At 37.4% G+C, this 23,741-nt stretch overlaps 1 protein-coding gene across 3 annotated transcripts in view; it reads right to left on the bottom strand.

Annotated features, from left to right (window-relative positions):
• LOC114054048 (mitochondrial fission regulator 1-like) overlaps positions 1-23,741 on the bottom strand; it is a 57,980-nt gene that overhangs the window by 2,686 nt on the left and 31,553 nt on the right. For all 3 annotated transcript variants that reach the window (XM_027877111.1, XM_027877112.1, XM_027877110.1), the window contains 4 exons: positions 22,575-22,690; positions 3,886-4,121; positions 916-1,180; positions 182-350 (listed from right to left, as the gene is read on the bottom strand). In XM_027877111.1, the coding sequence (XP_027732912.1) occupies positions 182-350; positions 916-1,180; positions 3,886-4,121; positions 22,575-22,690 (786 nt within the window). The remainder of the gene's footprint in view (positions 1-181; positions 351-915; positions 1,181-3,885; positions 4,122-22,574; positions 22,691-23,741) is intronic.

Raw genomic sequence — 23,741 nt, 5'->3', positions numbered from 1 at the left:
CTTGGCATGATCTCATCTGCATTTTCAGATACTGGAAAGCACGGATAGCATGATTTATGAGACTAAGGGGGAGGGGATTGATGTCTCTCAGCATTACTCTGGACAGTACAAATACATGGTAGTCATTTAATCGATATTTATTACATGAATGCAATATGACCAGAAAGGAAATAGTACCTACCAACATTGTTTCTGAGGTGGTCTTTGATTCAGATGTTGGAATGGATTTTTCAGTTTCACTTTGGCCATCACTTCGGTACCGATAAGCAAATTTCTTTTTCAAAGCTTCTGCAATTAGGGTTGCAGGGTCAGCAGGGTCCACGGGTTTGGGTTTTAAGTCTTGCTCTGATCTTAAAGAGGTTAAAAAAAAAAAGGTCAAATTTTAATGTGCTGTAAATCTGCTGGTGAGAGACTGTCCACCTTCATGTACTGAATATTGTGAACACTGTATTCAATATGTCATATGCTGACAAAGGGTACTTTCTCTATAACATTGAGCAAGTGAAGTCCAGGCATGGGTAAAAGAGCTGTGCTTTACTAAGTCAGCCATTTTTTTTTGTATACCAGATGACTGCACTCTGATTCAATGCTTTGTGAAGCAGTAACAATAAAGGTTTGTCTTTCAGAAGAAACACTTTACTTTTAGATATATGGAGAAAATATTGTTTTAAAAATTAAAATAACCTTGACTTGAAGTTGTTTCTTCCTAGTCTCTTAAGTGAGCTGAAGCTAGGGCCCATTCACTGGAACAGAATCTTATTCAAGAATGAAAGCACTGTAAGCAAATTATTATGAACTAAACATTAAGAGCCAGGCATTTTGTGTGATCCAAAAAAAAGTCTGGGGTTCTACAATCATACAGAACTATAGGTATGAGGGAGAATGGAGGACAGAGAACATAAATACATATTTCACCTTTTCACAGACCGAAGTTTTACGCTGTTCATGTCTTTCAGGATTTCTAGCATATTTGGCACGTCAGTTTTCTTTGGGTTATTTTCTATCCACATCTTTCCAGCACTAGTTTTCTTCTGTCTTCTCTCTTTAATCAGATCAATAGCAGATATACTTTGGTGTAGTCCTTGTGAAGGAAGAGGAGGTGGCGGCGGTGGTGGTGGTGGTGGTGGTGGAGCAGCAGGTGGTGCTGGGGCAACTGCAGGTGTGGTGGGACTTAAGACACCTACACAAATAATAATCACAACAAAATTAATGCTATTTTGACACTGAAACAAACAATATTCTAGATTTATTTTTTAAAAAAATTTTTTGGAAATAAAAATATTTTCTGGTATGTGACAAAGTACTGAAATCACAATACGCTTTTTGTTATCTTGGTTACATAAGTGGAAATGAGGTTTCAGTTACTTTGTTATAAATGCCCAAATCTAGGTTACAGTAGTTTTCCATCCAAAGCTTTCCAGAGTGGAAAAGTTCTGCTTTTACAGGGGTGCTTTTGTGATCTCAAATGTTCAAGTTTGGATTCATACCAATAGTGGCTGCAAACTGTGCCATATTGCATGGCAATTAATGCCATACAAACAGTCCTTTAAAATTTATGCTGTTTGACAATTTATAAGATCAAATGTATGACATACACTGGCATTTGTCTAATTTACATTTAAACTGCTAACTTAATTTCTTTTTTTATATACATTTTAAAAGACAAATTGATGATTCAAGCTAAGTCATTCAAATCATAATCATTAGAGGTCAACAAAATTATGGTGACAGAAGGGAATCCATCAATTTTATGTTATCCAACACAGAAAGTTGAAGACCAACAAATTATTTTATTTAACTACAGTAGAAATTATATGGACATGAGCTTTCCATACAATTTGAATTTAAGACAATAATTTGGGGCTACTGGGAGGAAAGTACCTTAATCCAAAAGAAATTTCTCTTTAAGATCTAGATCAGATAATATAATAAAAGCGCAAGGTCGTGTATAGGAATGCACCTCCTACCCCCCACCCGCAAGTAAAACTCTCACTTGTGGCAATTTTTCCAATCTACCAGCAGAGGGGGGTAGAGCCAAACAATAATTTAAAAAGTTACAAAACCAAAAAGACTATAGGGAAAAGTTAACTATCTGGGCAAAGTTTATTAAATGAATAGGAGACTAACCCACATAAAAGAAAATAAGAGGCAAAGCGATTTTTCTAACAAGTTGGTAACAAAGCCACCTAAAGTTAAAAAGTACACTGAGTTATATGAGTTAACTGTCCCGTCTTTGACTTAAGGCAGTTTTCTCAACTATAAAAAAGTATCACACGATTACAAGTCAATGGAGTAGGGAGTGGGGATTGAAATGCTATAGCCCATCTCTTCCAATGTCTATTTCTCGCTAATGACGATTAAAAGTAGTGAAAGTATTATCCCTATTTCATAGATGAGTAAACTGAGGCTCCTTGAGTTTAAATGACCTGCCCAAGGTCACAGCTCTAACAGGCAGAACTGGAACTCAAACATGATTCTATTCACTCCATGTCTGTCTTTCCACTTTACCATACTGCCAGACTAGCATGCAAGTAATTAATTTGGGTGTCATTTGAGCATGTGTCTCTTTAAATATATCTCTGAATGCATTCCAAATTAGAATATAAGTAATTTGGGATTATCTGAGGCAGCTAGGTTGAGCAGGAGAGAGGGAGCTGGGCCTGGAGTCTGGAAGACCTCTGAGTTCTAATCTGTCCTCAAACTTACCAGATGTGTTACCCTAGGCAAGTCATTTAATCTGTCTGCCTCAGTTTCCTTAACTGTAAAATGGAGATAATAATAGCACCTCCCTCTCAGGGTTGTTGTGAGATCAAATGAGATGATATTTGTAAATGGTTTACTTAGCACAGTGCCTGGTACATAACAGGTACTATACAAATGCTTATTCCCTTCGCTTCCCTCACTTGCTATTTGGAATAATTTGTCAACATATAATCAAAAGTTAGCCATATTAAAAGACAGCATTTGTGTGGGGTCATGTTATTATGTAAACTTTTTTTGGCTCAATGGAGACAATATTCCCCAAATCCATTATTCTCCAGTGGTGTGGATTATTATTATAAAAAAGCATTGACTAAGTGCTTTATTGGGCATGCTGCCCAGCTAGCGAATGTCCAAAAATACCTGATATTTAGCTGATGATAAAAATCATGTGAAGGGTTAATGTATAAGATCTTCCCTACCCATAGCCTAAGCCAAGGGACAAGGAACTTCCCTAACATATTGTTCTGGGACTTGTTTCAACCCAGACCCACCTTGGGGAACTACTCCTTAAAAACAGGTCTTGAGGTAAATATCCAGGGACTTGGCCAGTTCCTGGGCATTGACCTGAGACATTTTTGACATGACAAGACTGTTCTTGAGGTTGGAGAGTTTTGGTCAAAACTCTCAGATGCTTAGGATTAATCACCTATTCCTTGGCTCCCTGACTTCTTTGTGTAAGGATGATAAAAAGGGTCTTTCTTGGGAAAGTGACGTTGGGAGTCTCCCTTGGAGAGGATGCTCTGCCGTGGGGACTTTCCCAACTGAGACTCTGATGGCTGTGATACAGGACCCCCCGATTAGATGTTCAGGAGTTGGTGCTTCCTTGGATTGGTGATGTATTTCTTCTTCTTTATCTCTCTATCTTTCTGTTAACTGTCTTTGCTTCTAAGATCATATAATCATATGTAATCACATTTATGTGCATGTAAGTTTATGATTATTATCATTTTTAAATCATTTGTAAGTTAGTAAAAGTGTGAACGTGTCTTTGTGGATACAGATCCGAACCCATGAAACAAATTATCAGTATACATCATGGCATGAAAATTTTAGGACAAGTGACTTCCTTCTACTGGTTTCCATTTTATCTGTCTGAAGAAAAGAAGTACAAGATTCAAATACCTGAAGTAAGACTCTGCTGTTCCTGCAAAGTCACGATTTTGGCAATCTGTGCTCGGAGAGTAGCCAGTTCATGTTCAAGTGCACTGATCTTCTGCAATGCTTCGTCATTGGCTAAAACTGTCACTTTGGGTTCTGGATCTTCCTGGGAGAGGTTTGGTAAAGAAACTTGTCTGTTTGGGGGCTTCTCAAAGAAATGAAGTTCATCTGGAAGGGCTTGCTTTGACCCAATCTCTGTTCTGTGAGAAAGACAGATAGATTAAAAAATGTGGGTTGTCCTGGGCTTTGGGGAGCCTGGATCACTAGGACACATTATCAGTAAATGTGCTCAGCAAGTGGGGCCTTTAAGGTCTGTCCCCCCCTAAACTGCAGCAATATGAAAGGGAGTTCAAAGAATCATGAGGATGAGACACTGAGGATAAAAAACCAAAGAAAAGAAAAGTAACTTTTCCAGTAAAAGCAAACCAGTCCTGAATTGGTCTCAGCAACTGGGATAGAGAAGCTGATTGTTGGTGAACTCCATACCACACTTCGGCCTGGGCTATCTGATCTACAATGCCAAGATCAGCAACAGCTACAGCAAATGTTATAACTTTTATTTAACTCCTGATAATCTACTCTTAATTGCTAGGTACAGTCCTCTATCTATCACTGGCCACACAGGGTTATTATAAGGGGAATTTGTGTATCAAGCGTACTCCAACCTCCACCTCCATTACTAGGAATAAAAAATCTTTTAAACTCCTCCTCCCAACCCTACATTTAACATTAACAATATGGGATGGTTCAGGAAACTCCAAGGGCTTCCATTTAGCCCGATCAGTAATGCCCAGAATATAACTTACCACTATAAATACTCAGAACAGGTATTCTAAGAATTCATAATATTAATGTCCACAATACACTTCCCTTGATCAGGCACTATAGCTGAGGCCCAAACGGGGTTGTTTTCCACCAACCTCTTTCCTTTGGTGATTTGCCTTCCAAAGCCCCTAAAAGAAAGTGGGCTATACTTTTTAAAGTCATAGAAGATGTTCTGGTAATAGCAGTAGCCTGGCTGCTAGTATCAAGCATTCTTTTTTATGCATTTCAGACCCCACTCCTACCAAAGCAATAGTAATTTGGGTATACAGTCTCTGCTGTCCTGGGGTGGAAGGGTGGGGGCAGGAGAGAAACCTTGGATCTCCTCATTAGGGGACTTACTACAGAGTAACTCAATATGAATACAAAGACTTCTATGATTGTAAATAAACAGAAGGGTGTGTGTGTGTGTGTGTGTGTGTGTGTGTGTGTGTGTATGTGTGTGTGTGTTTAATGCAAGGATTAATTAGGTGAGGTGAGAGCTTTTAGGAATGTCCAAAGTTTTGGTAGGGTAGAAGGACCCTTACTACCCTTGTTCAGATGGACTAATCATCTTATCTATTCCATGTTTTAAGAGCCATATTCAAAGTTCCTTATAGGAAAGACTTTCATCATGTCCTGATGGTGCAAATCATGCCCATCATCCTAAGAGCACCTGTTTTTGTGGACAGCCAGGAAAACTAACTGCACCTGAAGCAGGTAGGTCATAAGGAATGGAAGGCTTTGGGGCATAAATTAAACCCATCAAATCAGAATTCCCCACTTCATAAACCACCTGAAAAGGGAGATCTCCACCTGGGGTCTTTAACTGAGACAACTAATTCATCTGCATGTAAATGCCTAGATGGAATTCTTTAACTGAGGAATGTTGTAAATCGCTCCATTAGACCATCAGCTATTTTTCTAAAGTTTCAATGACTTCTTTAAATTTCTCTTGTGACCTCCTAAGTCCCTTAACATAAAAAGGCCACCCAGTTCTGCATCCCCCACACCACAGGGGCCGCAGCTCTTTCACCTCCTGCTCTGATCCCCAATCATGATTATCTCTATTATCCTCCTTTAGAGCACTCAATCCCACAGGTTCAAGGCACTCTTCAGAGAAACAGAGTCAGAAAGCATAACTTCCTCTTGGAGCCTATTAGTCCCTGCCTCCATTAACAATGACCTCTTCATTTGGGGTAATCATCAAATCCATTAGGCAGTCTTCTGAATTCAGTGATTTAAAAAAAAAAAAGCAAAAGCTGTTTACATCTTCTCATTGCTTAATCCTTAGATTCTTTCTCCTTACTTCGGCCATACCATTTTCTTTTCCATGGATGCCAGCAGGAACGAAACAGTGCTTTCCACATTTAGACTTTCCTCTAATACAGTAGAAACTACTCCTATTCCAAAAAGGAGGTTTTCCACAGAATCTAACCAAGGCCTTTGCCACTGGGAAAAAAGAACCTGTTTCTAACTAGCCTATGATCCAGGGCTCTCTTTCTTCTATATCACTTCTCTATTTAAAAAATGAATTAGACTTTCAGGTCACTGAAAAAAACCAACCACCACCACTCTATCTCCCCCTCAACCAAACTCTCAAACTCCTTTGCTCTTAGCACCAAATATTGTGGGCGAGGCCTAAATTTAGCAGTTGCCAACCATAAAAATCCAATTTAAATGACTTTAATAATTAAATATTAAAAGTACAATCCAAGAATGGAAAGGACATTAAACTATACAATACTCCTTCCTTTCCATAGACATCAAAATCAAGAACTTAAAATGTTAGCTATTATTACTATCACCTGGTAGGGCTGAGCTACATGGCCACCAAAACTGTAGTAATAGCCCAGAGAAATCACCCACCTAAATACCTACCACAAAGACTAACCTTAGCTAAGCCACCTTTAGGCTTTCATTGCCTCCTCTCTCCTACTGTCTGCTCATCTCCATCTAGGTCACATGTGCTCCCAAGGCTCTGTCCTGGGCCTTTTTCTCTTTTTCCCTCTACACAATTTTGCTTGGTGATCTCTTCAGCTCCCATAGATGATCATCTCTATGAAGATGCTTTTAAAATCTACTTATCCAGCCCTAACTTTTGTCCTTTAGTTTAAAATCTCCAACTGCCTATTGGATATCTTGAAACTGGATGCCCTTTAGACATCTTAAACTCATCATGTCCCAAAATTAACTCAGTCTCTTTTCCCAAAAACCCTTCTTTCTTCCAAACTTCCCCATTACCGTCAAAGGCTCACAACTTAGGTGTCATCCTCAACTTCTCACTTTCTCTCACCCCTCTAGGCAATTAGTTGCAAACTTGTATAGTTTTTTCCTACTTTTGTAACTTTTCTTCCATAGGCTCCTTTCTTTTCTTTGACACTGACACCACCCCAATGCAAGAACTTATCACCTCATCCATGGACTATTGCAGCAGCCTCCGCTACGAGTTGGTCTCCCTGCCTCAAGTATTTCCCCCTCCAGTCGGTTCTTCACTCAGCCATCAAACTGATCTTCCTCACAGTACAGGCTGGACTATGTCACTCTCTTATTCAATAAACTCCAGTGGCTAAATATCACCTTTAGGATCAAACACACAAACCTCTTGTTCAAAGCCTTTCAAGTTAAAATCCTTTTGTCATTTAAAGCCCTTCAAAACCTGACTGCTTTCTACATTCCCAGTTTTCTTCTTATTCTTCTGTACTCTGAGACCCAATGACATTTTACTGTTTCTTACATAAGACATCCCATCTCTCCTGACTCTAGACATTCTCACTGGCTGCCCCCAATGCCTCAGAGTCTGAGGTCTTCTAGGTCCTCGGATGTGGCCTTTCGACTGAGTCCAAGTTTTTCAGAACAAATCCTTTATTAACGGGATTTGTTCTGAGAAGTTTGGATTCAGTCAAAGAGCCAAACTTGAGGACCTAGAGGGCGACATGTGGCCTTGAGGCTGCAGGTTCCCCACCCCTGCCTTAGATTCTCCTTCCTCGTCTCTGTTTTCTGATTTCCTTCAATGTTAGCCCCAAATTCCCCTTTAAATTAGTGCCTTCCTTCTGCTGTATCTCCAATTTATTCTGTACATATAAAAATTTGCTGTATAAATAGTTGTTTGTTTGTCATATTCTCCCAGTAGACTGTGAACTCCTTTAAAACAGAAAGCAGTTTTTTGCTTTTCTTTGTATTCTCAAAGCCTGGCACATAATAGACAATTAATGAATGTTTGTTTTGACCCTCTACATAAGATCCTTAAAAACACAAAACATTTTTCAACTCAAGACGTCTTACTATCTAGTTATCATTCTCTTAATCCCCATATAACCTTCACAGTACTGTCAAGAGATAAGAGTCATAAGTTCTAACATTATTTGTGTCAAGTTTCTGTCTTTTCTTTTTTTAAGTAAGGAGAAGCTGTTTAATCCTTGTAGAGAAATAAGAGAAACTTAACTGGTAGCTTTTTCACAAGCAGAAGCAACTCAAAAAGTTCATCTGATCTTCATCTTACTAACAGCTTCTGCACACATATATCACTAGCATTTTCCTTGTGTTATAGTTTCAGTAAATTCTGTTGCAAAAGATATTGCTGCAATATAAGCAAGTCCAAAAATGATTCAAAAGGGAAAAAAGTTAAACTTTGACAATTTTAATCTCTAATAATTTTGTGTGCTAGATGGGCAATTAGTTTTATTTTCATGTAACTAGAAGGCGGCTGACAATTTTTAGTTATTCTCAAGTTCTTCTGCCTCCTAAATTTCATTTACATTTTTTTTTGCAAGTGACTCTTTTCAGGCAACTGATTAAAATTTAGATTCCCCCCCCCAACACTCACATAATACAGTGGGACAGCTGCATTAGAATTCTCCAAATCTTTGTTTCTTAAAGCTAAATATCCCAAGTTTCTTCAAATGATGCTCACATGGAATGGTATCCAGCTTAATCAACTTTCTTTTAATGCATTTTAATTTGTCAGAACCTTACAAAAATGTGGTTACCACAAATGACTACAACCCTCCACTCTACATACGGTCTGACCAAAGAAGGGTATATTAGGACTGTCATGTCACTGATTCTGTATACAACATCTGCCAAAGACTGAAATGGCTTTTAAAAGATCTTTTTCTTGTACTGTTAAGCCACACTGGGCTTGCAGGACAATACACTGTTGAAAAAACATACTGCTGTAAAGTGTCCAGAACTTAATTTTTATAAACTGTCAATTATTACATTTCTCCTCTATTACGTACTTTTGCGATTGATATGTTAAAATGTGCTAATATTTTATTTTGACAACAGACATTCCCCAACAAATATCCAAATTTTACAAATTACAAGAGGTCCTTTTTCTCCCAGTGCTTAGCAGAGTGCCTGGAACATATTAGGCACTTAATAAATACTTCCTGATTGATAAGGACAATGGGTAATGGGAAAAGGTCACTTAACCTGAATCCATTTTAAAATGTGGACCAACATTTTATGGTGAATGAAAAAAAAATTTTATTGGAACTTTATCTTTAAAAAAAATGAAATTAAATATTATTAAAGTTTATTTTATTCTTATATTTAAGATAATTTAGGCTAGAATCACATCTATGAACTAATTTTTAGAACAAAGAAGTGATCAAATCAAGTGTTTGGGAGGGCATAATTTTTCCTACAAAACTGTAAACAACATTACATCTTTTATAGCATATCATAAAGAGGGGCACCATTGCAAAAATAATCTACAGCTTCATCAATTTCCCAAGGGCCTTTCTTAATCCTATGTTATTCAAATAATTCACTTTTGAAGCAAAGATCAATAATCAGAGACTGAAAAAATAAATGGGCAGGAAGAGAACCTAACGTTAAGGGGAAAGGATTCAGATATTGTATGGAGACAAATTTTACAAGTGGCCAGTTCATTAATGATTATTTTCTCTCTCTCTCTCTTTTTTTTTGTTTGGTGATAACTTTTGCTTCTTTATATAATCCTCATAGGAAGGCAGGCAGTTTGACATAGTGAACAGAAAACTGGCCAAGAATGGAAAGAATAGGGCTCAAGGGCTGCCTTGGACACAACACGAACAAATCATTTAATCTCTCAATGCCCCAGGCATTGGGGCTAAGCTAAGGCTAAGCTGCAAAACAGCTGGGGATCTGCAATGGAAGGGGGAGTGTTTCCTCATCATAAATTCCCTACAGTAATGAAATCACAGGTCTGGACCCAAACAAAACACAGGCTTACAACTACAGGAATCTCTTTATATTCCCTGCCTAAGTTTTATTATTGTTCTGAGAAAGGTGGGATTACTTACACACACACACACACGTGTGCATGTGCGTGTGTGTGTGTGCACGTGCATTTATCTATCTATCCTTTGATGACAGTATGCTACTAATACTGACCTCTGTAATCTGACGAATTTATCTGGTTATATGTCGTTTCCCCTTAAGTTGAATATAAATTTCTTATGGGCAGGGTCTATTTTTTTTCTTCGAATTCTCAGGGCCTAGCATAGTGTTACAGTGGATAATTAATAAATGCTTGTTGGACTGAATAATAATAATAATAGCTAGCATTTATATAGGACTGCTAGGTGGTGCAATGGATAGAGCACTGGGCCTGGAGTCAGGAAGACTCATCTTCCTGAGTTCAAATTCAGCCTCAGACCCTTACTAGCTTTGTGACCCTGGGCAAGTCACTTAACCCTGTTTGCTTTCAGTTTCCTCATGTGTAAAATGAGCTGGAAAAGTAAATGGCAAACCACTCCAATATCTTGGCCAAGAAAACCCTAAATGGGATCACAAAGAGGTGGACACAACTGAACAACAAAAATTTTCCTTAAGCACAGACCTAACCATGTGATTCATACATTATTCAATCAACTCTAGTAACTTCCTATGGCATGAAGGATAAAAAACATAAACACCTCAGTTTAGCTCTGAAAGCTCTCAACCAAGCTGGCTTGCACCCATCTTGCCAGTCTCACTGGACATCACTCCCAATCCTGCACTCTGCTATCTGGCCAAACCGGCCGTCTTTCTTTTCCTTAAACATAGCACTCAATCTCCTGCCTCTATGCTTTTGCACTTGCTATTCTTCACATCCGGAATGGATTCCCTTCTTACTTCTGTGTAATTGAGAGATCTGCCTTCCTTGAAGATTCAGCTTAGGCACTACCTTCTCTGCATGAAACCTTTGCTAATTTCCTCAACTTCTAGTTCTTTCCCACCTAATCTATATTGTATTTAGCTACTGTGTATATATTTGCATTTGTTAACTTTATGGGGCAGCTAGGTGGCGCAGTGGATAGAGCTCTGGCCTTGGAGTTGGGAGGACCTGAATGCTTGACACGTACTAGCTGTGTGACCCTGGGCAAGTCACTTAACACCAAAAAAGCAAAAAAAAAAAAAAAAAAGCCCCTTTATATTCCTGCTGTATACATTTTTTATCTATACCTGCTACCTACTCATTAGAAGGAAGCAGTTAAGTGGTACAGTTGGTAAAGTTGTTGGCCTTGAGTCTAGCCTTAGACACTTATTATCTGTGTGACCCTAGGCAAGTCATTTAACTTCTGTTTGCCTCAATTTCCCCAACTGTAAAATGGGGTTAATAATAGCACCTATCTCCTGAGTTGTTGTGAGGATCAAATGAGATAATAATTGTAAGTGCTTAGCATAGTGCCTGGCACATAGTAGATGCTATATTCCCACCCTCCCCCTCTCAGAATATAAACTCCTTGCAAGGAGGGATTCTATTAGTCTTATATTTATATCCCTATTGCCTAACACATAGTAGGTACTTAATTAACTAGTGGGATAGAACCTATATAAAATTTTGGACTTCAAATGAAATTCCAGGGGGGAGAGGATATTACTTTATACATGCAGTACTGAAGAAAATAGATGGGTTCTAGGCAGTTAGTGGAGACCACCCTCACAATTAAAGAGAACTGGAAACTGGCCCAATGATAAAAAGAGAGTTATCAAGGTACAGATGTACTGGTAGCAGATATTCCCTTATCTATAGGTAGCAGGCATTAGTAATTTTGTGTATTTTAAGGGTGGGGAGGACTATCTGGGAACACTGGGGTAGGGTGGTTACAAGCATTTATTAAGCTCTTAGCACGTGCCGGGCACTTTGCTAAGCACTTTAGAAATATTATATCTCACTTAATTCTTACAATTAATCTGGGAGGCAAGTGCTATTATTAACCCCATTTTAGGGTTTAGGTTAAGTGATATGGCCATGGTTACACAGCCAGCAAGTGTTTGAGACTGGATTTGAACTCAGGTCTTCCTGAATCCAAGCCCAATGCACTGGGCACTATGGCACTACCTAACTGCCTCTAAGTAAGAGGGAGTAAGAATGAGTTGTGTCTTTTGCTGTTGTGGTCACATCTTTACATGAAGGATGTTTAATGTTTCTAAAGTTTTATTATTGCTATTATTTTTAAAATCTTTCAATCTCCCCAAAAGTCCATCAGATTTGAAAATTACATAGTAAGATGTGATAGTGACCTCTTTTTGTAATACTTACAGGTGTAGAGATGCTACTGACTCCAGACAAACTAAGTCCATTGTGGGATATTGCAATCTTTCATTCCACTGAACAATAGCTAAAATGCCATTTATTTATAACACAATGGTCACTTTAATGGATTAAATCTTCATGTAATTTTTTTCTGCAAACTATAGATTCTGTAAGTATTAAACTAATTCTTCATAAAACTTTTCTTTAAAATTTTCATTCTAATAGCCAATTAGCAAGTTCTATGATTAGTCATATTTAGTGGTTCAGAATTTCTGGTGTAAAATGTACAACATCTGAAAAATCCACATTAATTTTAGTTTAGCTTCCTTTAATAGATCTCTCAACTTTAATACAGTGGAAGAGGTCATTAATAAAGTTGCCAGGTTTTCTGGAACTGCAAAAGAATTAAGCTATTCTCCATACATAATTCTTGAAGAGAACATTATTCTTCTGTTTCCATTTATTATAAATTAAGGACAAATTCCTCTCCAACCTTGAATACCAGTGTAAGAAAAAAAAAGTCAGAGTCCTTAGCAAAATTATTCAGATAAATGTGACAAATCTCAACAAATACTTGTGCTATATGGTCACACTGTTTTACAAACCTTTGGATATAGAGTCAATGTTTTCCTTTGGGAAATGTCTGTTACTTTGAGTATGTATCATGGGCACATTCTGCAAGACCTCCCCAACTCCTGCCAAATAAAGAAAATCTTATAACTTAAGGACAAAGATTTTTAGAAGGTAAAATGGAACGAAGGTGAAAGTAAGTAACTGTGAAATAGCCAGACCTTTCCAAACTGCCGGACTATTATGTAAAACTTCTTCTGTAACAGAAAAGTAGCTGCTGTATATCTTTCCTCATTATATATGGGACAAGGTTTATGACTGCATGCTGTTAATTCTTAGATATGTCATCTTACTTAAAAGAAAAACAAAACAAAAAACAAACACATACCATCACCCACACAGACAACTGTTTTACAAAAACAGCCAACTAAAATTTCAGAAATAGAACCAATCTGTTTTACTGTCCTTAAGAATAGAGTTAAGATTTTAAAGCAAAAACAGATCAGATATATATATACATATATATATATACATATATATATATATTTATATACACAAGGAAGACTGTATTTGTAGTTTCACCTAGAACTTTTGTTCATAATTCTGGGAAAATTCAAGAAATGATGATATAAAAAAGATTACACTTATCCTAGAACAGGAAGTTAAGCAATCTCAGAGTGACAATCTCTTTAAACAATACTTAGAAGAATAATCAAACTAAGGGCAGGTACATAGCATTCAATTTAAAAACCAAAATATACAACTACCACCATCAAATCAAAATGGAAGGATCTGTGGTCCTTTCCCATTATTATATCTCCTCCCTACTAGGAATTGAAATTCTAGGATACTCTCGCATTAGATAACACTAAATATGGGGGAAAACAGTATGGGGAGGGGAAGGTGTTTCTTAAGCTGTGTCAACAAACTTTATCCATGGCTAAACTTTTGCCAACTTTCAATCCGCAAACCAGATTCTATAAACTGATTTAGAGAGGCACTATAGTGCTGTAGAAAAAGAAGTTTGGCATAATGTCTATAATCCATGTCTTGAGAAGTTGTTGTGAAGGTCAAAAGAAATATTTGAATAAAAGCAATAAGAAAATAAAGCACTTTTTATACCTTAAACTATTCTTTTAAAAAAATTATCATCCTTTCATATGCTTTTGTGCATTCTTTCCCCACCTTTTTAAAACATCTTAGTTGCTTTCAGAAAACTCCAACAGTAATTTTTTTATATCTCAGTTGGGAGTCAGAAGGGGAATTAGTGTGGGACAGTAAAGAGTAGGAATAGGGGACAGCCAACGTAGGGCATTCCTTATCTGGGCTAACACCACTCCAAAGGGTTGCCACATAGGTATGGTAATTACAACGAAAACAAAGACTTGCAAAACACTCTTAAATTCCTGACTTTTTAAAAAGTCTAAAGTATACTATAAACTTGCAGTAACAAACACTAAGTATTTTAACTTGAATATTTTTTGAAAAGGAAATTCTAAAATACTGTTTGACAGTTTCAAAATAAAATTCCTAGAAAAGAGCTTTATTACTTACACTCAAGTAAGTACACTATTAACCTTAAACAAATTAAATCACCTTGTTTCTTCTTTTAAATACAGACATATCTTTATTCAGACATATCTGCATTCCAAAACTATGTCGATAGATACAATAAATACAGTTAAGACATCATCACATGATGAAGATACACACACATGCCCTCAGTCCTCCTTGTGACCAATAAGGCTGAGGCCTGGGGTACAATCTTTAACTGAGTAACAAAACAAAGCTAACTGGATTACTGGAAGATGAATCCATACTCTTTGCCTTTATCAGCACTGCATTCTAACCAAATGAGCTATCAAACTACAACTGCTGAGCATCCTAGTAAAGCTAGAAACAACATTTTATACATCTACAGAGAGTATTTAATGGGAGGTGGATAGAGGGGAAAAGGAGTGTGATGTGGCTAGATGAAGAGTAGGGAAAAGGATTTTTAAGAGAAGTTGGAAGAACCTGAGATTAGGGAGAAGGAAAGGAGAACAGTTAATATTAATCATGTCAGGCTGTATTTTGGATTAAAGGCTTCTTTTTTTTGTATTTAAAGTTTATACCTTTCTATACTGAGTTATACTGAGGAATGGAAATATTAATGAAATTAGGAGAATGGTCATTTGTGTGCAATATTTTATGCTTTACTTGGTTTGTGATAGTTATGAGTAGGTCGGGGTTAATATGCAATGTCAATGAGTTTTCTTCAATTTTATAAAATTACAGAGAGAATAGCAAATTACAACACTGTTACAAACTGTAACTGAGCTTTTTGTATTAAGTTAAGCAAAGTTCCCCCTTTAGCCTAATGCTACTGTTACATTTGTTTAGCCCTTTTAACTTTTTCCAAAACTTTCATATATAAATGTTAATCTTATTTTTAACAATATTCATTCCAACCATGTATTCTGCTTTTATGCTTTTTACACCCCTACCCGGACAAACTATTTTCTATTTGTACATAGTTGCTTTCATATAAAGCATTCACCACAATTTCTGAACAAATTGGGCTCATTTATATGGAAGCTAAAACAGTTAAGCAATAATGTTTAGTATATTAGTCGCATCAGACATGGGAAAAAAACCCTCAAATCCATGTAAATGGAAAGACTTCAACATTCTTTGACATAGGTTATAAATTACCTAAATCTAAAGAAACAAATGAATACTCAGGGGAAAATCCTATCATTTTATTGCTTTAACAAAAATAACTAAACAAATAAACAAAGAATTCCATTCAACTGAACATAAAATGTAACCCGATTTTGAGCCACAGGAAAATAATATCCCAATAATTCTTTGTACTATTATTATGTAAAAACTACTAGAGACTTTAATAATGCACTAGGCCTTATACAGAAATGAGTTACAAACAATAGTAAAGTAATAATGACTTGTGGGTGTTATGCCAAATTGAGATTTATAATTCTCCCTTTGAGTTAATCTGATCAAAAATGCATCCCCAAACATGCAGAGATAGTTCTAAGGGAATTCATGTGTAAAAAAGGGTAGCTTTTGAAGGTAAATGAATGAATGAATAAATAATGCAAGTTATTTACTAATTCAGTGTTATTGTGCTCTTTGGATAATCAAGTCATGTTTCATGTTGGCAGACCATTTGTTCAAGACCACTTGAGCACCTACCACATGCAAGACATTGTGACCCAGGTATCTCACTACTAGGATTATATGCCAGAGAGATTACAGCAAGATGCATATTACAAAAATGCTCACAGTAGTGTTACTTGTGCTATCAAAAAGTCACTTCTGCACCCACTATGTTCTTGGTTTTTGATAGGTTTAGTAAAAGCCTCTAAACTTGTATTTCATCACGATAGAGAACTCCCGGATGAGGAAACTTCCCCTACCATGGCAGGTTGAAACATCCTTCGCCACTTCTAGTCTCAGTTACCTGGAGCAGTAAGGTTAAGTGGCTCACCTTGCATTGCCATCTCCTTCTACTCTCCCCATCCCAGTGATGCTGAATGGTGATGTGTATGGGGGCTATTAATGTACAGGGTTCCCATTCCTAATGGCCTGCTCCCTTATTTCCACACCTAACTCAACCTTTTCCTCCTTCTCTCCATGTCGCACTACAGATCCACCCATCCCTGCCTCTGTGTCCTTTGGAAAGCCTGCTCCATAATTAACAAACTTCTTTTCAGCTTCCTTCCCTCTTCTTCCCTCATTCCCTCCATCTTCTAGCACCCACTGAGGCCCAGGGCCCAGTTCCTCCCTGATGACATTGCTTCCCTCACCTGACCAGAGCCAGTATGTGTCAGAGGTCCAGGTCTCCCTCACTCTGAGGCCTGTTCTTTATCCACTAGGTCACACTGCCTCTCACATTTAAGTTTTGGAATCATAATCAAATCAATACTACCATTGCTACTGGAAAAGGTGTGCCAAACAACTCCTCTGCAAATCCACTTACCATTCTAGTAATCTTCTAAACCCAAATATAGTCAGCTCTAGTATAACTCTTGCTTGAAAACAGGTTTTTGTTCCAATGAAACTGATATAGTAGGGAATGATTTGAATATAACACAAATTTTGTGTCTGCTCTGTGTGATTTCATCTGAGAAAAACAACGAAAACACAAAAAACTGCACAATAGCTCACAAGCTACAACCCTTCCAATGCCAACAAACCTCATGTCTTTTTCAAGGTCAGATGCCAAATTTATTGCCTATCTTCTGGTGAAGATGGAGCTGTGAGTTGAGTAGGGCTGGTCTGACCCACTTTTCTTCCCCACCCTCCGTCATGGCCGGCCCTCTGCTGACAGGCCTGCATGGACTCAACTCTGCCAGCCCAGGCCCTATGGGAACTGAGGCACAGGCTGAGCATCAGCCAAGGCCAATGACAGCACCATTATTAATTGTAGTGTCTATTTCTTAACCACTTAATATGCATAAAACTTTGCTACCATTTTTATTCGGTTCTTATCTTTTTTATGTGCCACTGACAAAGTTTTTGAGTGTTGTGCTGCACATTATTTTCCGCATGAGCTCTGTGGTTTTTATTGCATCATATGGCACAATGAGGTGATTTTTAGGAACGTTAATGTTGAGTTATAGTAGAAGGAAGTGATTGTACCTCTCCCTGTCCATGGGTATCCACTCGTGACTAGAACATAAGCTTCTTGAAGGCAAGGGCTGTCTTTCCTTTTGTTTTTAAAACCCCAGTTTAGCATAGTGCTTGGTACATAGTAAAGTTTAATAAATACTTTTTCATTAATTCATTCAAGCCTCAAGCCATGTGTAATTTGTTTTATGAATCTTGTTCTGATCCAACACTGCCCATACCCAGATGTGTTCTCTCCCACCTTGATTTTTTTTGTACTATACTTCTCTGTGAAAATCCTATATCCTTCTAGTAGAATGGAAGCATGGATCATTTTAGTTTTATTTTTGTATTCCCAGTACCTAACACAGTGCTCTACATGTAGCATACACATTTGAAGAACCAAAGTACTTTTTGTGAGCAAAATAAAATGTTATCAATAAATTAAACAGCAAAGTTAATGGAGAAAAACATTGGGTGAAGTAGCTTAAATCCCATTAAAGAACTACAGAAATATGATTTCACTTTACTATACATATTTCAAATTTAAATTGTATAAATGTCTGAAGGGCACCTTCAGGATGTAGGGTATATCTTGGACTCTTCTCTCTCTCTCTCTCTTTCACGGCTTATCCATAACAATTTCTGCTGATGCTACCTCCTTGACCCCTCTTCACATCCATCCTGTCCTCTTTTCCCCTCACTGAGGTCATTAAAATTCAGGATCATATTACCACCTCCCCAGACTAATTACAGTAACTATCTAGTAGGCCATTCTACCTCCATACTCTCTCCATCTTCCAAAGGATCTTCATAGCAATAGTAGCTAACATTCACATGGCAATTTAAGGTTTGCAAAGCACTTAACATATATTATTTCATTATTATAACCACCCCATGAAGTAGGTGCTATTACTGACTCCATTTTATAGATGAAGACGTTGCGGCTAAAAAGGTTAAGTTTAGTGACTTGCACAGGGTCACACTGTGGGTATACACAGTGTGGGAACAGTGGTACCATGAAAATGCAGGCAGTTCTGACCAAGGACAGCACTTCATCCACCACATCACCAAGATCTCCTGAGTCATCTTCAGATTGTCTGACCTCTGAAATCTGAAGCCACTCTCCCTTTCTGGCCTACTTTCATAAAGCACCCTTCTTTCCACATGAGATTCCCATCAATTGGTCTACGTGTCCTGTGAACATACCATGTAACCTCCTGCCTCTCCTTACTCTCAAACCTCATTCAGCACTGTGCTTTGCAACTCTCTTAAGCATTTGTAAAATGTGTGTATTATATTTATCTGCTTGTCTTATCCTCTTATTAAAACTGTTAGCTATGTAATAGTAGAGCAATGTCTTAGTACTCTGCATCACCTATTCTCCCCCTCCAAAACCACTGAACAGTTCCTTAAACACAGTAGTCAGTTATTATATGGTTGAATTATATGTTAATATTCCACAGTGGGGAAGATTTGATATACTTCTAAATTATACCTATTCTTTGTACTTGTAGCCTAAAACAATGCCTGGCACACAGTCGGTCCTTAATAAATCCTTGTTGACTGATTAATCTGATTAAAGACTCATGAATGCTTAATACAAATGGCAGGGAGAGTTTTTCCAAATAATCACAAGCAGTTCTGTTAATACAAAGGAAAAAGGAAGTGCCTGTAAAAAGCATTAATATCTTGTCTCTTGGGGACTCATATGGTCCCTGTTGCTATTCTTAACCGACACAATGCTGTGACATCACAACTAATTGGTGCTGAAATGTCATCCACAAAAACGTCATCTGAAAAATAAGAAACAGATCTCTTAAAGAGGTTCTGCTTTCATACAAATGCAAATGTGAGAGAGAAGGAAACAAACTGTGCCATAAATAGATGGAGTCTCTGAATAGGATGTTTCTACGTAGAATTAAGCAGTTTGGAATGCAAATGAAATTTATGAAAAAGAAGGTACTTCATATTTTACACTATAAGGAGTCTATTTAAAATTATATTCCACAATGTGTTTTCATTTGGTTTAATGCATCTAATTTTATTTCATCTGTGTAGGTTTTAGAAAAAAAAATTGTAAAAGAGAGTCAACAGAAATGCAAGTAACTTAAAGAAGGCATGTGGAAAATATATTTTAATAAACTGTTTTAAGAAGCCATCTAGTGCAAGCTTATGTCTCAGATATCCATTATCTGTCAATACAAAATTAACTGTCATCACCTGTCTATCTAGTACCAAAGTTTTCAGGAAACTTTGCCTTGAGGAAACATAATTTTAAGTTTTGTCACCACATTAGTATAACATCATATAGCTTATCTCTAGCACTGCCTATTTGAATCTTTTCATTTTAACTGCCAGGTAAACTTTCATAGCAGGGATCTTTCTAGCTTTTTTTCTATGTGAAGGATCTTGAGACACTGTGACAAGTCAGCTAATAATACAGTGGGACCTCTCTGAGTTCACTCAGATGTCTCTGAACTATGGGAATAAAGTCCTGAGACATCTCTCCTGCTATCTAATTTTTAAAAAAGCCCCAAACCTCCATATTCCCATTTTTAAATGATACACATATAAATGTACATTTACATAGTTACAGTTAAATATATGAGGTGAACTCACATGTAACACAGATAGCATACACCTTCAATTGCCTTCCCTGACAATAGTTTTGACCAATTCTCCAGTATGGTAGGTCATGCCACTAACTTACCTTTACCTTTGTCTCCTTACACTTTCGTCTCTTTTTTTTCCCATGCCACCAGTAAAATCCAAATTACTCTCTTAGTATGCACTATCAAAAATCTTGCAGAGATTCCCTCTACTTGTACAAGTGATACCAGTTTATCCTGATTTCTCCAGTAGATTGCCTTCTCCCATGTCTCCTACCCTCTCACTTATCTTCAATCTCTCCTTGTTTCCTGGCTGCTTCCCTACCGTCTACAAATATCCCCATGTCTTCCCTGTTGTCAGAAAACCCTTATTTGATCCATCTACCCTTAATAGCTCTTGTCCCTCTTTTCCCTTTTGAGGACAAACTCCTTAAGGGTTCTACAAGTAACACCTCTACTTCCTTTTCTTTCACTCTTTTTAACTCAATACAGTCTGGCTTCCAATCTCAACATCCAATTGAAACTTCCCTCTCCAAAGTCATCAATGATCTCTTAACTGCCAAATCTATTGGCCCTTTTAACAATCCTCATTCTTCTTGAGCTCTCCGCAGCCTTTGACACTGTCAAAGTTTTTGTGACACTTCTGTCCTGGTTCTCCTCTAACCTATGTGACAACTACTGTTCAAGTCTTCTTTGCTGGATCTCTTCATCACCCAGATCATGCCTGCTAAACATGGGTGTCCCAAAGGGCTCTGTCCTGGAGCTTCTTATCTTCCTCCTCTATACTATGTCACACGGTGATCTCCTCAGCTCCCTTAGATATAATTATCACCCGTATGGTACTTATTCTTAGGTCTACTTATCCAGCCTTAACCTCCAGACTCCAACTGCTTAACAGACATCTCAAACCAGACATCTTACACTCAACATGCCCTGAACTTATTATCTTTCTCTCCAAACCATTCCCTTATCCAAATGTAATGATTACTGCCAAAGGCACCATCACTCACTTCCAGTCACTCGGGCTTGAAACCTAGGTGTCATCTCCTCCTTCTCCCTAAACCCTCATATCCAATCTGCTGCCAAGTCCTATCAATTTAACCTTCATAACATCTTAGATATTTCCATATTAGCCATGTTGCAAAAGAAAACACACACACACACACACACACACACACACACACACGAAGAAAGTGAAAAAAGTATGCTTCAATCTGCATTCAGAGAGTTCATCGGTTCCCTCTCTGGAGATGGATAGCATTTTTCATCATGGGTCCTTTGGAATTACCTTGAAAAATTGTCTTTATCAGAGTAGCTAAGTCTTTCACAGTTGATCATTGCATAACACCTCTTGCACACACTCTCATTTCTGATACTATCACCAACTTGGTGCAGATCCTCATTACCTCAGTTCTGCTGAACTATTGTAAAACCTGACTTTTGGTCTTTTTGCTGGTCTGACCATACTCACCCCTTTCCCTTCACTGAATAACTTCTAGTCGCTAAAAATCATCCGCAGGATCAAATATACAATCCTGTTAGGCATTCAAAGCCCTTCATAACCTGGCCCACTCCTACCTTTCTGATCTTATCATACCTTATCTCCCCACCCGAGATTCTGCTATCAGTTACAATGGCCTCCTTGCTGTTCCTCACATAAAACTCCAGGCATTTTCACTGGCTGTTTCCCATTCCTGGAATATTCCTTCCTCCTCACTTTGCATAGTGCCTGGCGCACAACAGGTGCTTAATTAATACCTACTGACTGATCTAGACTAATTACAACCTTTGGACTGTTCTGTTAGCCACTGCCCTTCAAACTATCATGCATGCTCGAGCTAAAATGCATTGTTCGTATTTATCACTATGACAAAATCAAACTACACCTCCCCAGTGCACTGACTTTCCTCCAGACCAAATACAAATGGGACAATTGCAGTCAAAGCTTTTCACCAGCTAATCCTGCTCCTCTAGTACACTAGCATTTCCTCCTATACTCCAGTCTCTATCCTTTGTTCCAAACTAGTGTGCCTTCCAGCCACTGCTTAACTACGTTTTTCTCCTTCCATGCAAGCAGTTCGACATATAGCCTTCCTTGATGATTACGACTTAATCCCCCTTTTTCAGAAAGTGCTTTTCAGAACTACACACAGTTCTTAATTTGTAGAGAGAATCTCAAACACATTTTTACTGACATGCAAACATATTTCTATTGGTTCTTTTGTATCTCAGAACTTTGGGTGGGAATGATTTGTAAATGTATGCATTGTCAGGTTTCTATAATGTTAAGAACCTGGTGGGAACTCAGTAAATTAATCTTCCTTAAGTGCGGGTCTGATCATGTCCCCTTTCCTCCCCTCTCAAATGAAGAACGGGTGAACCAGCTAAGTTTTAGAAGCTAATGAAAATAATCTGTGGTATTACTGGTTAGGTTATAAACAGGAACAAAGAGCAGGCTCAAATGCTTAAGACAAAATTGTAAAACTGGGTTAGTTATTGCTGATGGTAAACGTGCAACTCAGCTCTTATTATTGGCCTTCAAGACTAACCTTAGCCTTGTGGAAACCTCTCCTTCTTCTCTGGCGACCCATCCCACATCAGCAAAAGAGGCCACTGTATCTTCATGGTGTTGATTAGGGCTCAATTCTGTCAAATGACTGGTAAGCTAAAAGTTAGAAACAAGGCAAAAAGTTCTTATTTTGATGCTGAAATGAATAAGGTAAGAAAAACGTACCCAAAAGAAAAACCACAGGTACTAGAACTACAAAACAGCGTATTTTAAACTTTCCTAACACAAATTTTCTATAAAGACTTTACTAATATCATTCTCAGTTACTATGTGGTATTAAGACAATTTGCTAATCTTTGAATGTTGGTCAATGTTTATAATAGCTTTAGTTTTTTAACTGAACCAGGGTTGTTCTGTTTTCTGCTCAAATATTTTCATCTACAAAATACAATCTAAAATATAAGGCATTTATTAATACTGATCATAAAAACACTTTCTAAATCAAAGTCTTACTAACTGCATCTCATTGATGATATTGATAACAAGCTAATTGCAGACATAAAAGGGAAAAAAAGTTGCCATGATCAGCTAGGGTTGTTTATAAGAAAAATGTCCAGCATGTCAAAAGAATCCATGTGAAACTGAGCATCAGTATAAAAGTAATTCCAACTCAATTTCAGTCCTGGTAGCCCTTACACTTTTGCTTAGTCATCACAAATGTTATTCAGATGTGTAAACTAAGAAAGGAATTTAGAAGTTGTAAAACGAATACAAATATTTCTGTAATTAACATGACATGCTAAATATGAACTTTAGTAAGATTTATTTTTGAAATATAACTTCTGATTGCTAGTACATTTTTTGGATGGAAGAATTAAAAATTTAAATACAAAAGAAAAAACAACAGCTGCTCTTGTAAAAAAAAAAGTGCTAAGGCAAGACAATTGTAAGTATTTGCCGGATAAATTTCAGAAGCTAATGAAAATGAAACAAGTAGAAAACAGACATCCATTACACCAATCATTACTTCCATTCTTCCTGTGCAAAGGTATCTGTCCTATTCAAACCTTGGGACTACCTGAATAATGCCTTCTTCTCACAGAAAGAAAAAAAACAACCCACCAACAACTCACCATTGAAAGAAATGTAGGAAGATAAGAAGGGGAACACTAAAAGATAATCTAGCTATCTTTGATGAGTTCAAGTT

Source organism: Vombatus ursinus, unplaced genomic scaffold, assembly GCF_900497805.2.
Source record: "Vombatus ursinus unplaced genomic scaffold, bare-nosed wombat genome assembly UNPS02014812.1, whole genome shotgun sequence".
In the NCBI taxonomy this organism is placed as follows: domain Eukaryota; kingdom Metazoa; phylum Chordata; class Mammalia; order Diprotodontia; family Vombatidae; genus Vombatus; species Vombatus ursinus.
Note: the sequence above shows the minus strand (reverse complement) of the source record. Positions and strands in the feature narration are given on the sequence as shown.